General features: G+C 41.6%; 2 protein-coding genes across 3 annotated transcripts; both read left to right on the top strand.

Annotated features, from left to right (window-relative positions):
* The first annotated feature begins 1125 nt into the window (after nt 1–1125).
* Nucleotides 1126–2532, top strand: gal3st1a (galactose-3-O-sulfotransferase 1a). The gene is made up of 2 exons (XM_070834476.1): nt 1126–1253; nt 1383–2532. The coding sequence occupies exons 1-2, from the start codon at nt 1126–1128 to the stop codon at nt 2530–2532; spliced, it is 1278 nt and encodes a 425-aa protein (XP_070690577.1).
* A 3218-nt stretch (nt 2533–5750) lies between these two features.
* lztr1 (leucine zipper like post translational regulator 1) lies at nt 5751–13057 on the top strand. Of its 2 annotated transcripts, none has more exons than XM_070834428.1 (19): nt 5751–6232; nt 6338–6400; nt 6491–6547; nt 6633–6712; nt 6818–6926; nt 7226–7309; nt 7397–7454; nt 7568–7707; nt 7802–8003; nt 8404–8514; nt 8703–8795; nt 8900–8995; nt 9338–9524; nt 9639–9808; nt 9934–10217; nt 10465–10614; nt 11427–11532; nt 11648–11728; nt 12174–13057. In XM_070834428.1, the coding sequence occupies exons 1-19, from the start codon at nt 6081–6083 to the stop codon at nt 12288–12290; spliced, it is 2340 nt and encodes a 779-aa protein (XP_070690529.1). In that variant the 5' UTR covers nt 5751–6080; the 3' UTR covers nt 12291–13057. The 2 variants fall into 2 exon arrangements, with proteins under 2 accessions (XP_070690529.1, XP_070690528.1); XM_070834427.1 differs by having other exon boundaries at nt 9335–9524.
* The last annotated feature ends 809 nt before the right edge of the window (nt 13058–13866 follow it).

Raw genomic sequence — 13866 nt, 5'->3', positions numbered from 1 at the left:
AGAGAAGTCTGAATAATTTATAGCATATTTTTGTATCAGAACTTTTTTTTAATTTTTTTATTTCCGTTGCCGTTATTCAGCTCACACTCTTTATATCCTATGACCAGTGGAGAGGCTCAAATCCACAGGTTGGGAACCACTGGAGCAAACTACTGAACTGTATGTAAAGTATTTAAAACTAGCACCACTTGAGAACAAAACAATGAAAGCTGAAAACGATGTTGCCCTACATACGATATCAATACAGTACAGCTCCTCCGTCCCTGTCCTGTATTGGGGTCACCTTGGGTCACATAATGCTGCAAATTCCAGGTGGTGAGTGTCACTGTGTTACCGGTGTCAGCTGAGTCAGCAGGCGGCTCGTCTTACCGCAGTCTGCAGAGGGGAATGCAATATCACTTTCCACAGTAATGCATTATTTACTTTACGGGGCAGCTTAGAAACACGAGGTTGGTCATTTCAAACCACAAGTATGTCATTTCACAGCTTGCCATACAACTTTAACTACGCCCGGTGTTTAAAATGTTTATGAACTGTGAAACTGTGTCAGATACACTGAGAATGCACCTCCCAGGGCGAATATTAAAAAACTTTAAATTATGGTCCACCTGATGACAGTGATGTACTCTACTCAGGAGCTGCCATTAACGGATCAGTTGAAGTTTTACCATAATAACATTTCATGAAAATAAAACACCAATTCTCACCTTTCCTCCCAGTCAGTGATAATCAGTCAAAGAAAACAGAATTCAGCTTATTCACATGATTTTTGACAACACCTGATGCCACAGATGCCAAAACTATGATGAAATCCAATACAGTAGCCCTGTAACAAACACTGCCATTTGTACCACCAGGTTGTACTGTGTTTATTACAATGTTGGGGCTATGGGATTGGATTGTTTTAAATTTTGATGATGTTCATGTTATTGTGCCAACTCCATTAGTAACCAGAGAACAAAGATTGTAATCCATAGAGGCACTTACCTTAAATAAGTTATTCAACGTGTTACCACTGTGTCCACAAAGCTGCTCTCTTAATAGCATCAAATGCTTAATGATGATGATGATGATGATGATGAAAATGGTTTCTCTGTTTTTAAGGTAATTCGCTCCTGCTGGACCATGACTGGCATGAAAGGGAGGCAGTGGAGGTCCATGTGCAAAGGCCTGGTCCTGGGTACCCTCCTGACCAGCTGCACCATCCTGCTTTACTGCCTCTCCACTCCGCAAATCCACCTCAGTCTGCCCGAGTGAGAACATTTCTATGGTTCCAGCTTGTAGAAGTTTGCTTCTTTCTTTATTTTATTTGAGAGTTTAAGTGAGAATACATTTCATCAGCATATCTATCATCTGATTGTTTCCCTTGTTCCTTTCTATAGGGTTCCAGTGCCTTACTCCTGTGCCCACCGTCCATCCCAGATCCACCCCAAAGCAGGCACAAACAGCTCACAACAAACCTCTGGCCAGACCTGCACTCCTAAAGTGGATATCATGTTCATGAAGACCCACAAAACAGCCAGCAGCACCTTCCTCAACATCCTTTTCCGCTTTGGAGAGAAGCACCGGCTCAAATTTGCCTTCCCTGACAGCAGAAATGACTTCTTCTATCCGTCACTTTTCCAGCGCTCCCAGGTTAAAGACTACAGACCTGGAATGTGCTTCAATGTTATCTGTAATCACATGCGCTTCAATGCACCCGAGGTGGCCAAGTTGCTACCAATGGACACCTCCTACATCACTATACTGCGAGACCCAGCAGAGCTTTTTGAGTCCTCCTTCCACTACTTTGGCCGGCTGGTGCCTTTTACCTGGAAGATACCAGGTGACGATAAGCTGAGAGAGTTTCTGCGTGACCCTCGTGAATACTTTGATCCAGATGGCTTCAACTCTTTCTACCTCAAGAATCTGCTGTTCTTCGACTTTGGACAGGATAACAGTCTGGAGCTGCATGATCCACAGGTAGAAGAGGGGATCCAGTTCATCACTGAGCGCTTCCAGCTGGTCATGTTGGTGGAGCACTTTGAGGAATCACTCATCCTACTCAAGGATGCCCTCTGCTGGGAGATGGACGACTTGCTCTTCTTTAAGCTCAACGTCCGCAAGGGATCCACTGTGTCTAAACTGACCCCTGAGCTGAGGGCCAGGGCCCTTGAGTGGAACGCTATTGACTGGAAGCTATATCAGCATTTCAACCAGACTTTTTGGACGAAAGTAGATGCATACGGACGGCGACGCATGGAAGAGGACGTGGCAGAGCTTAGGAGAAGGAACGCAGAGATGGCATCCATCTGCATTGACGGAGGTCGTGCTGTAGAAGCTGGGAGCATCCAAGAGACAGCCATGCAGCCCTGGCAGCCCATTGGAGAGAAGTCAATCATGGGCTATAACCTGAAGAAGAATGTGGACAAGGCACATCGGAAGCTGTGCCGTAAGATGTTGATGCCCGAGCTTCAGTACCTAACAGAGCTCGGGGTTAACCTATGGATCACCAAGCTGTGGGGCCATGTCCGAGATATAATTAACTGGTGACTAGGCATGTGATCAAGAGCGGCCAATTCACCTCTGACAGACTGCTCTCATAAAAGAAGAGAAACATGACTGTGTGGCTGATCAGTGAAAGCCTTAAGGTTTCTGTCACATTTCAATCCAATGGTTCGTCTCATTTAGTTGAAATGTATCCATGACTTGTTTGCATTTCACATGCGCTGTAATGTATCTGATGGGTGCTTTAGAAAAAAAAATACTGTAGACCTCACAATCTACAAACACTGAACCAGTTTACTACATGCAGATAAAGCCTAGTATTATTCACTATGTTTGTGGGCCAGTTTTTCAAAAAATTAAAATACTCTCAGAGTGAGCTTGTTCTAATGGAGTAGATGAGTGAACAATGATGTTCAGGACTAATTTTATAAGCCCTTTTATGGGAAGAAGACAAACGTGTTGCCATCCCTGCCAAATGTCTAACTAAGGTTGTTTGAAGACACTGAAAGAATGGTACTTCACTTTGCGCTAAATACTGTCAAACTCTTTGATGTCCACCCCCGAAAGTGGAGACGTTCAAGTCATAAGTGACTGAAACCCCACTACAATTTAGATGCGAAGCAAGTGAATGTAAGTGTTATATCCAACTTTACTGTCTATGGAGGACAAAATCAGCCATAATTAAAAGAAATGTTTGCATTTCAATGGCAGACACTTTCACTTGTCGTAACAGGGAAAACACAGGCGCAACTAATAACATTAATGATTGCTCCATTTAAGGGCCTCAGGGCTGCTACGACTAAATGAAAAGTAGCACTCATTATCTGCTTTTGCTGCAGTGACATGTCAAAATGTCTGCCATGAAAAAGGTCTGAGAAACAATATACAACAAAACCAATACATTAAAAAACGAGGAGAGCAATATGCAATCAAGAGGAAAAATTATTTCCTTATTAATTCACATTCCATGTCAGTTTTTTATCACATATATTATATGTTGAGTTTTTTTGGTTTTGCTAAATGTTATAACATTTTCACTTTTCCAACAGCAGTTGCAGCCAGTTCTCTTTCTTCTGATATCACAGCGTTAATCCTTATAGCTTTCACCCTTGCCAGGTGTTTTGGCAGACACACTGATGATATGATGGGACTTTGTTGCCTAGTGAGCCAAAACCAAAATTCATTGGCAGCATGGCAAGGTAAATCCTGTCTAGAAAGGCACCATGACACTGACTAACAGTGTAAAACACCACCTACGTGTGTTTGCACAGCCTCATAATCATGGCCTGCAGAAATAAAGGGAATTAGATTAGATGTTTTTTTTCACTTAATGCACTGTGTAACTCATCTATTTATTTATTTATTTATTCAATCTGTATTCCTATACATTTAATATTTTGTTTACTGTGTTTTACATGTATTAATGGATTCAGTAATTGATTAATTTGTCTGTAACTTACTGATTTTGTCCTCCATACACTGCAACATATTTCCTGGCAATATATGATAATCTTTTTATCCTCAAAATAAACTGAAAATCACAAGCAATATTGCTTGTGTTTAATGTCTTCCCCTCTATGTGTGACCGTTTGTTTGATCCTTTACGATTTTTCCAGGTTTACTGTGTGTGACAGTGTTTCCCAATCTTGGTCCTGGAAGCCTACTGACCTGCATGCTTTAGATGTTTCCCTGCTCCAACACACCTGATTCAAATGAATGAATCATTATTAGGCTTCTGCAGAGCTGGATGACGATCATTTGAAGCAGGAAAACATCTAAAACTGGCAGGGCAGTGGGTCTCCAGGATCAGAAAACACTGGTGTGTGAGTGTCTTTGGCATCCCAATATTTAACACATAGACTAGAAAAATAACTCCTACTGCAGTTATGGACATAAGTAAACCAGTGTTGGCAGAGACCATTGGGAATGAAAAAATGTAATAGGATTGTCCTGTTAAAATTAGTTTGGGATGTAGATAATACAGCAAAGTGGCAAAGACGGATTAATGGGTCAGCAGGTCCCCGCTTAATTACTGTTGTAAAAATAAAACATGAAAAAATCCCTGGAGGCATGAGTATTTCTTTCAAAAACTGTGTAATCACTACAATTAAATGCTGTCCGTATACAAGGATATAGTCTTTGGTTATATTTATTGGGATATCAATATGAAACACTACAATATAGTCCTGTGAAATCCCAAGTTGGAACCTGAACGCAGACGGGTGGGCCTGTTGATTGAGCAACTTCTCTAAGAGACTAGTATAATTATAGAAGCAAATTTAATTACACTGCTATCTATTAGACATTATGTGGCCTGCTTGACTGAGCAAAGTCATTCATATGAATACTAAGAAGGTGTGTGCTGTGTAGATGGCCACATGCCAACAATGGAGTTGAAGTGAGAGGTGGTGCATGAAAATCAAAACAATAACAGTGAGACTAAGGACACAAAAAACAGAAAAAATACAATACCTGCAGTGTGAGACATTATTTTTTTTTAGATGTATCCACTGTATATCTGACATGAGTCTTCAGTGTTTAAAAATCCCACCTGATTCTACTGATGCTGACATAAAACATCATGTGATATCCCCCCCAGTGTGTGCACACATGTCAAACATGTAGACACACACGCAAATAAAGTGTCATGCTTCAACTTTAAAACTGATCACAACATGCAACACATATTCCCAATACAGAACAGTACAATCAGTACCACTGTCTGATAAAACACCATTCATAAAACTTTTAGCAGTTGTGACTAATGTTAAAATGTATCAGTGGTTAATAAAAGCTAACAGGCCATTATAAGCCATTATTATTGTTTTGCAACAATCCCTCAGCTGCAGAGCATTGATCAAAACGCCATGTACTGACTTACTTTATGACCCTTTATTAATGCCTGATTGACATTTGTGACAGTTATAGTCACAGTATATACTTTATTTACATCCCATGTGGATTAAGACCTTTATTTACATATGTATATAAGTATGTATGTATTCATTTGTATATGTATGTGTGTCTGAAATTATATTATATTATATTATATTATATTATATTATATTATATTATATTGATTTTTTACAGGAAGTACTCACTCTCCAGTCTATCAGTCGGGGGCGTGGTTGCTCGACTGCTGCTCTTTGATGACTCTACTCTTGTTTTGCTAGTTTTAAATTCAGTTATTGTGGCTAATTACTTGTTATGAACTCATCCACTCAGTCTACCTACTAGTTAAAGTATTGAACGGACACAGCAGATTGTTTAGAGTAACGTTATTAGCTCGGTCAACTTTTCATTCGCTGTTTGTTTTGCAGCTTAGCAGGGGCACATAGCTAGCTAGCTAGCTAGCTAGCCAGGGCTAGCTATGTGGCTAATGTTCGCTGTTAGCATCGCTAGTAGCTAACTGTTAGCCGTGCGACCCAAGTCCTTCAACACAGATACAGCGGACCATTTTATCTACTCAGGTAATATCAGGGTGAGAAACATTAACTCTCATGCTGGAGGACTGACATTAACGATGGCGTTAAGCGTGGACTGCTGCGGATGAGTGGCCCTGAGAGGTGATTTAGCTGAATGAGTTAGCAACGATGTCCTGTAAATCAACTAAAGTGGCTCCAAGTGTTGATTTCGACCACAGTTGTTCCGACAGCGTGGAATATCTGACTCTCAATTTTGGCCCCTTTGAGACTGTTCATCGCTGGAGAAGACTCCCTCCCTGTGATGAGTTTGTTGGAGCAAGGTAACATGTTGACAGATGAGTAGGTGCAGCTAAATCACACTTCACTGGCTAAATGTTCACTTTTAAAGTCTTTTATTCACCCTGAACTTCATTTGCTCCATGTAGGCGCAGTAAACACACAGTAGTGGCATACAGGGATGCCATTTATGTGTTTGGGGGAGATAATGGGTGAGTAAAACTGCACAGTGACAGGCATTTTTCCTTTTATACTTATTTCCCACTTCATCGCATGCATTAATGTTTTGTGTCACCCAACAGGAAGAATATGTTGAATGACCTGCTACGCTTTGATGTGAAGGACTGCTCATGGTGTCGGTAAGATTGCATCAATGCACTAAGAATTATCGATCAAAATTAATATAGGCTGTGCAGTGTGACTTATTTCCTGTGTCACTTCCAGAGCCTTCACCACTGGGACTCCACCTGCTCCCAGATATCACCATTCAGCTGTCGTCTACGGCAGCAGCATGTTTGTTTTTGGTAACTTGTTAAGATCACGGTCTTCACAATCAAATGTCATTCATCCCACCCAATTTTAAACTCAGACATTATTGATGCTGCAGTGCTCGACTTGATGTTTTTCAGGGGGCTACACTGGAGACATCTACTCAAACTCAAACCTGAAAAACAAAAATGACCTCTTTGAGTACAAATTTGCAACCGGGCAGTGGACTGAATGGAAAGTGGATGGGAGGTAATGTATTTTTTATTTTTTTAAAGATGTTTAATCTCTGCATGTTTTTCTGCCATTATGTGTTTTCTCTTCGTGTGTCTGTTTCTATATCTGAAGCATATTGTGAGCCGACCTCATTGCAAATGACTGTGTTAATTTAAAACTGCAGTGAAAACTTTTATGTTTCATAACTCCTTCAATACTTTCTTTATTTGGAATTCAGTTTAAACCAACCTGTTCATTTTCAAAAGTTTGGGTATTATTGGTATGAATCTGTAAAAACTGAAAATCAGCACTGCTGCCCATCGTCTCTGTTGCAGCTTGCCAGTAGCTAGGTCTGCACATGGGGCCACCGTCTACAGTGATAAACTGTGGATATTTGCTGGCTATGATGGGAATGCCAGGTAAGTTTGGCTTTTTTTTGTTCTTTCTTTTTTCACAATTTACATTTTTTTGCATATAATACTGACAGATATGTCCCCCGTGTGCAGGCTGAATGACATGTGGACCATCAGTCTGCAAGATCGAGAACATGCATGTTGGGAGGAGGCCAGTACAATAGATTTTAACATACTATAACCAGAAGGACATTGAGAGTAGAGTGCACACCATCACCGTACTCTATGTGTTAACGTTTCTGTCTCTGCCTTTGTGTCCTTCAGATCGATCAGAGCGGTGAGATTCCTCCATCTTGCTGCAACTTCCCTGTAGCTGTATGCAGGGACAAGATGTTTGTGTTTTCTGGTCAGAGTGGAGCCAAGATCACCAACAACCTCTTCCAGTTTGAGTTCAAGGGCCACATGTGAGTACCCTTTGCTTGTGCCAATGATTCACCTGTCACTCATCCCATAGTTGCCAGTGTAACATGGGACTCATCATGACTCCTGTCTTCTCAGGTGGACACGCATTCCGACTGAACACTTACTGCGGGGCTCCCCTCCGCCGCCTCAGAGACGTTACGGCCACACAATGGTTGCCTTTGACCGCCATCTGTATGTATTTGGAGGTGCTGCTGACAACACTCTGCCAAACGAACTGCACTGCTACGATGTGGACTCTCAGTCCTGGGAGGTGATCCACCCCAGCCTAGACAGTGAAGTACGTACCCAATGGATTTATGAACAACTGTGTTACGAGTCAATGGAAGTGGTCGAGTTGTATGTTTTCTTGACAGGTTGAATCATAAAGCAAGACCCTGGTTGGTCCTTAGTTATCGCCCCAACTGTACTATCACTTCTTTTATGGAACTGCAGCTGTTTAGTCGGGCTAAATATGTGTGCAAAAACTATAAAATATGATAATAAAAAGTGTTTAAAGTGTTTTCCTTCAGGGCTGATCACATTAGTATGGGTCCTCCTGTAGAGCTATCCTGGATATGCATGTGAACAGATTTATCAGTGTGTCCCAAACTACAAATTTTGAAGCAATGCTTTTGAAAAACTTCCTTACATTTTTTTTAAGTTCAAGAGCTGAATTTCCTCTGTCTCTGCCTCCTCAGATGCCCAGTGGGAGACTCTTCCATGCTGCTGCTGTGATTCAAGATGCCATGTACATCTTCGGAGGAACTGTGGACAACAATGTGCGCAGTGGGGAGATGTACAGATTCCAGGTTAGCGTAAAAGACATTCATTGTTGAAATACACAAACGGATTCTCTAAATATTTTTGCATCATGTGGTCAATAGCCTTTCCAGGCTAAGGAAAAGATGGACTAGGAATACTTGAACTGTCAAGCTTGTTTGGAGAGTAGTTTATTAGTTATGTACATCTTAAAAATATGAATTCCTTCTTCTTGCAGTTCTCCTGCTACCCAAAGTGTACTCTTCATGAGGACTATGGCAAACTGTGGGAGAATCGTCAGTTCTGTGACGTGGAGTTTATTCTGGGCGAGGTGGGGTTTCAGAACCTGCTGATTTAAGTTATGAGGTGACTCTCACATTATCCAGCTTAGAAGTTTTTTTCCATCTGTATGTCTCCTTGTTTTGTTGTTTACAGAGGGAGGAGAGAGTCTTGGGGCATATTGCCATAGTGACTGCAAGATGTCAGTGGCTGCGGAAGAAAATCCTGCAGGCTTGGGATAGGCAGCGACAGGTCAGAGCCATGCAGCAAATACACTTCATTTCCCCTGAGATAAGGGAAGACGATCAAGATGTCCTCTTCTTTAGGCAATGACTATCACATTCACTTTCACTGCCACAGTGCCACAAAATGTGGGTACTCATATGCTGTATATCGACACACAAAGTGCCTGGACAACAGGATGTTACAGTGCAGAACGGATCTTTATTAGCTTAATCGGAATTTACACATTAAAACCGGTAAAAGCACTTAAAATCTGAAAAGGTCACGGCTATAGAAGAGCCTCAGCTGGAATGTTAAACAGAGTGTTTCGTGCTTAAGTGTTACATAATCTGCTGTCTTTGTGTGCAGAAGACTAAACAGGAGAGCAGCGAGGAAAGCGATGAAGGGGCAGCTGGAGGCCCGAGGGATATCCCAGCAGGCAACAGGCCATCAGGCACACAGCCGCTGCTAGAGGTATCCATCAGGGAAGCAGAGGCCCAGCCTTTTGAAGTCTTAATGCAGTTCCTCTACACGGACAAGATCCAGTACCCACGCAGAGGTACCTCTGGCCTCATGGTTGCACTTCTTGTTGGGCTCCAGATTGTAACCGCCACAATTCCCAAGAGAGACAAGAAAAAGTGATAATTTGTCCTCTCCTTGCTTGTCTCCATAGGTCATGTCCAGGATGTTCTTCTAATCATGGATGTATACAAACTGGCCCTTAGTTTTAAATTGTCCCGCCTGGAGCAGCTGTGTGTGCAGTACATTGAGGCATCAGTCGACCTGCAGAACGTTCTCAGCGTTTGTGAAAATGCCAACAAGCTGCAACTGGACCAGCTCAAGGTATGTCCTGAAAACCACTAAAGACTGAGTCGACACCAGCTGCAAATGATATTTTTACTGCCCCCAGCAGTTGAAGCTTAGTGTGTCTTCAGTGCAATAAATGTTATATCTGTTTCTTCCTCAAGGAACATTGCCTTAACTTCGTGGTGAAGGAGTCACACTTCAACCAGGTGATCATGACGAAGGAGTTTGAGCGTCTGTCCACCCCGCTGATTGTGGAGATTGTGAGACGAAAGCAGCAGCCTCCTCTCAGGTTGTACTCAGACCAGCCTGTGGACATCGGGACTTCCCTGGTGCAGGACATGAAGGCTTACCTGGAGGGAGGCGGCCTGGAGTTCTGTGACATTATCCTGCTGTTAGACGGACACCCACGGCCTGCTCATAAAGCCATACTGGCAGCCCGATCCAGGTATAGACGAAACAGGTTTTATGATCTGCAATGTGCGGACGTTATGCACAAATGTAAATTTTTTGGGGAGTTGTAAAGATAAGATGACTTGAAAGTAAACAAGTCAGTGACCGCCAAGAAATGCGTTTTGCGTCGTGTGAAAATGTGCAAACATTTTAGGGAGGTGATAAAATGTTCTTATTGCACTTAGAGACATTGTGGTGAATGTGTGGCACTCTCTAACATATTTCTCATATTTGGTCCTCAGTTACTTTGAAGCAATGTTCCGCTCCTTCATGCCCGAGGATGGCCAGGTCAATATCTCCATCGGCGAGATGGTTCCAAGTAAGCAGGCCTTTGAGTCCATGCTGCGTTACATCTACTATGGCGACGTCAACATGCCTCCAGAGGATTCCCTGTATCCTTCTCAAACGTCTCAGACTGCTTTTATATTTATTCACCAGATTAAAAGTCTTTCCCAGGCTGAGCCCACTGCAGTGACAACGCTGAAAACAACTTCGAACATTTTTTGCAAATTCAGTGAAAGGGAATAATGAAAGAGTCCACATCCTTTGATTAGGCGAGCCCCTAAAATGGGACACAGCGTCTGTTCTTTTCACCGTTTGAGCCAGAAAAATGAATTGTGAGTGACCACTGAGTGTCAATCAGGGCAAATACACTCAAAGCATACTTCTCTCATAGCTTCGATATTTTCTCCTCTGTGAGACCCTGACATATTGTGGGAAAACTTTACTGACTTTTCTACAGAGGGAAGGGAATTTTGTACCATTAAGTTCAGTGCAGTCAATGTGTGTGAATGGCCGACCAAACTAGAAGTTGATATGCCTTTCGATAGATGTATTCAGGTGTATATTTGTACATCCTTATGTGTTAGAAAAATGGGTTTCTGATCTTGAGTTAGGATTTTTTTTAAGGTAAACTTTTTTTCATTGGATTCATAAAAATGCTACATTCAGCATCTAGTGGCCATTATTGGAACAGCACTGTAATTACCCTGTCAGCCATTATTATTATGCTCACTGCTCGTACACGATGCTGTGCAAGAAACAAAGTATAGCTTTTTATTCTTACATTACTGTCATAATTGTGTTTTGCTGTGTTTTATCCAGTGTTAATATTGTGAGCAATCAACTTCTGTTGGATGGTCAAAACACGTTATCTTGCTTTTTCACCAGAATCTAGCACACTTCCTTGACCTGTGATAAACAGCTATCTGTTTGCTGCTCCATATTACTACGGGTTTTCAAACAACAGGCTGCAGGCTTACTGCAAGCAGAATCTGGAGATGAACGTCACAGTGGAGAATGTGTTGCAGGTATTTATGTTGTCACCCCACCTAATTTGACAATGTGCGTCCCATACTTGAGGGCCTTTTTTATGCCCAGTGAATCGTTTCCTCACACCTCTCCCTCCTCATGTACCCCGCTCAGATTCTGGAGGCAGCTGATAAGACCCAGGCTCTGGACATGAAGAAGCACTGCCTGCACATTATTGTCCACCAGTTCATCAAGGTGGGTGGGCTTGTATCTGGAGCCCTAGGGGTTTGCTGCCCACTCACTGCAGCTGAGCTAACCCTGTAGGCCCATCTTCTTTGCGGGACACTGACGCCTTTGGCCTCCTGGTGGATCACCTTCCATCTTCTGCGTAGAGAGCAGACTGTTTACAGCCCGGCCGGCTGTACAAGCACCTCATCCCAAAACAATAAGGGTCATACTGCCACTCTGATTATTGTTTGTTATTCAAAGGCACAGCGAAGCTCTCAATTCTCACCCTCCTTCACTAGAGTGTTTGCTCTGTTGTTAGTGTTTCTATTAAGCTTCTTTTGGCTTATCTTCATTTTCCATGCATGAGCAATCAAGTGCTGCTTATTCCTCATTTTACCCAGTTTGACTCATTGTCTTGTCTTAATTTATGGCTCATTTAGTTTCATTTTTTTGCTCTCCTCCCCTCCCAAAGGTATCCAAGCTCCCCAACCTGCGGTCTCTCAGCCAGCTGCTGCTGTTGGACATCATTGAGTCTCTAGCTACACACATATCAGACAAACAGTGCGCTGAGATGGGCTCCGACATTTAGGATGACGCCAAGAGCCGGGCCTTTTTCTCCTCTTACTGAAGCCATACATCTGTGCTCCGCCTACTTCTTAGTCATTCCCTCATCTGTAGTACTTTTTTTTTTTTTTTTTCTACTTTGGACCCTCACACAGTAGATGCCTTTTATCCATGCAGTTTGAAATTGCTCTTATTTCTCACTCTTGCATCTCAAGGAGGAATGAAATCTGTGAAGAAATGAGATTCTAACTCGGTCACAGTTATTAAATGGTCCCAAAAAATCCCATTTATGTTTACTTTGTCATCTATTTATTTATACACACATGAAAACAATGCAAAGATTTTATTCTGCTCAGTATTGCTGCTGCATTTTGAATAGATTTGCGGTGCACTGTAATAATTCATGCTTGTGACGATATGTTCAAGTGTTGCTCTCAGCTACCTTGTTTTAGGTTATCTGCTCAGATACTTAATCAAAGTACACGATTAAATTATCTATCTATAAATCTGTATTCATCATTTGTATTATTCTCAGCTCTGACAGTAAACAAGCCTGAATTATGTATTGTAAGGAATCAAAACCATATGAAAATAACTAGAATGTCTGTCATAAAGCTATTTGTTTTGTTTAATGTTATTGTCATTGGCACACATCTTTGTCATACTAATCACCTGTTACCATCACTAACAGACAAGCTGTCATGCAATATAGCAATGTGTATGTAGTGACATCAGTATGCTGTTATTAAATATTTACCCACATGGGTTTCATGTATTTAAAGCCTTAATAAATCTTCGCATACAAAATTAGTCATGTTGTAGTGAGTCTCTGTGTCCCCGACCTTGAAATTCTCACACAAGCTGTTGCCATAAACTAAAGCCACTATAACGTATGCACTATGTGAAAAGGCTGAAGGTTAATCTTTGACCTTTCATGAAATTAGCCACGTCCTTCAAGGGGTTTCAGTTTCCACAGATCTATAGATGATAAGGTCAGACAATGCCTCTTAGTCTGACAGGGTGGATTCCACCAGCTTCTGCCAGATTTTGCATCTGCAAAGATTTTCATTTGCTCAACTTTTTAAGTTGAGATTTAAATTCTGTTGTATAAATTGGAACTTCTTACAACGTCTTTCAGTCAGGCCAATCCTGAACATTAAAACGTCAGTAAATGCGATTTGAGTGAAATGATCAAATTATGAGGAAATTGTACATTTTGAGAATAATCTAGGTTTTTTTAACTTTTATTTTGAAGTTATATTGTCAGTGGGTTTGGAAAAAGGAATGACCTAAATACTGAATCACTTGAATTGAATTTTCTGTTAGCTTGACTGAAAAAAGATCTGTGAAGACCCTCAGTGGAATTTACGAAGTGTTGGACTCTTTTGGACTCAGTTGTTAGTACTGTTGCAGTGAGCACAAAGTGCTATTCATAGTCCAGACACTTGAGACACTTGGCAAATCAAAAGCTCTTCGTTTGGTTTCCCAAGGGTGTAAATGTTTTAACTGAAATAATGTGCAAGTCCTATCAGCAACATAAAAAAAACCCATCTGAAATGGTTACGCTTTTAAAAGATGTACGGTCACTGTGAAACCGGTAA

Source organism: Pempheris klunzingeri, chromosome 7, assembly GCF_042242105.1.
Source record: "Pempheris klunzingeri isolate RE-2024b chromosome 7, fPemKlu1.hap1, whole genome shotgun sequence".
Classification (NCBI taxonomy): domain Eukaryota; kingdom Metazoa; phylum Chordata; class Actinopteri; order Acropomatiformes; family Pempheridae; genus Pempheris; species Pempheris klunzingeri.
This window is presented reverse-complemented; position numbering and strand designations above follow the sequence as displayed.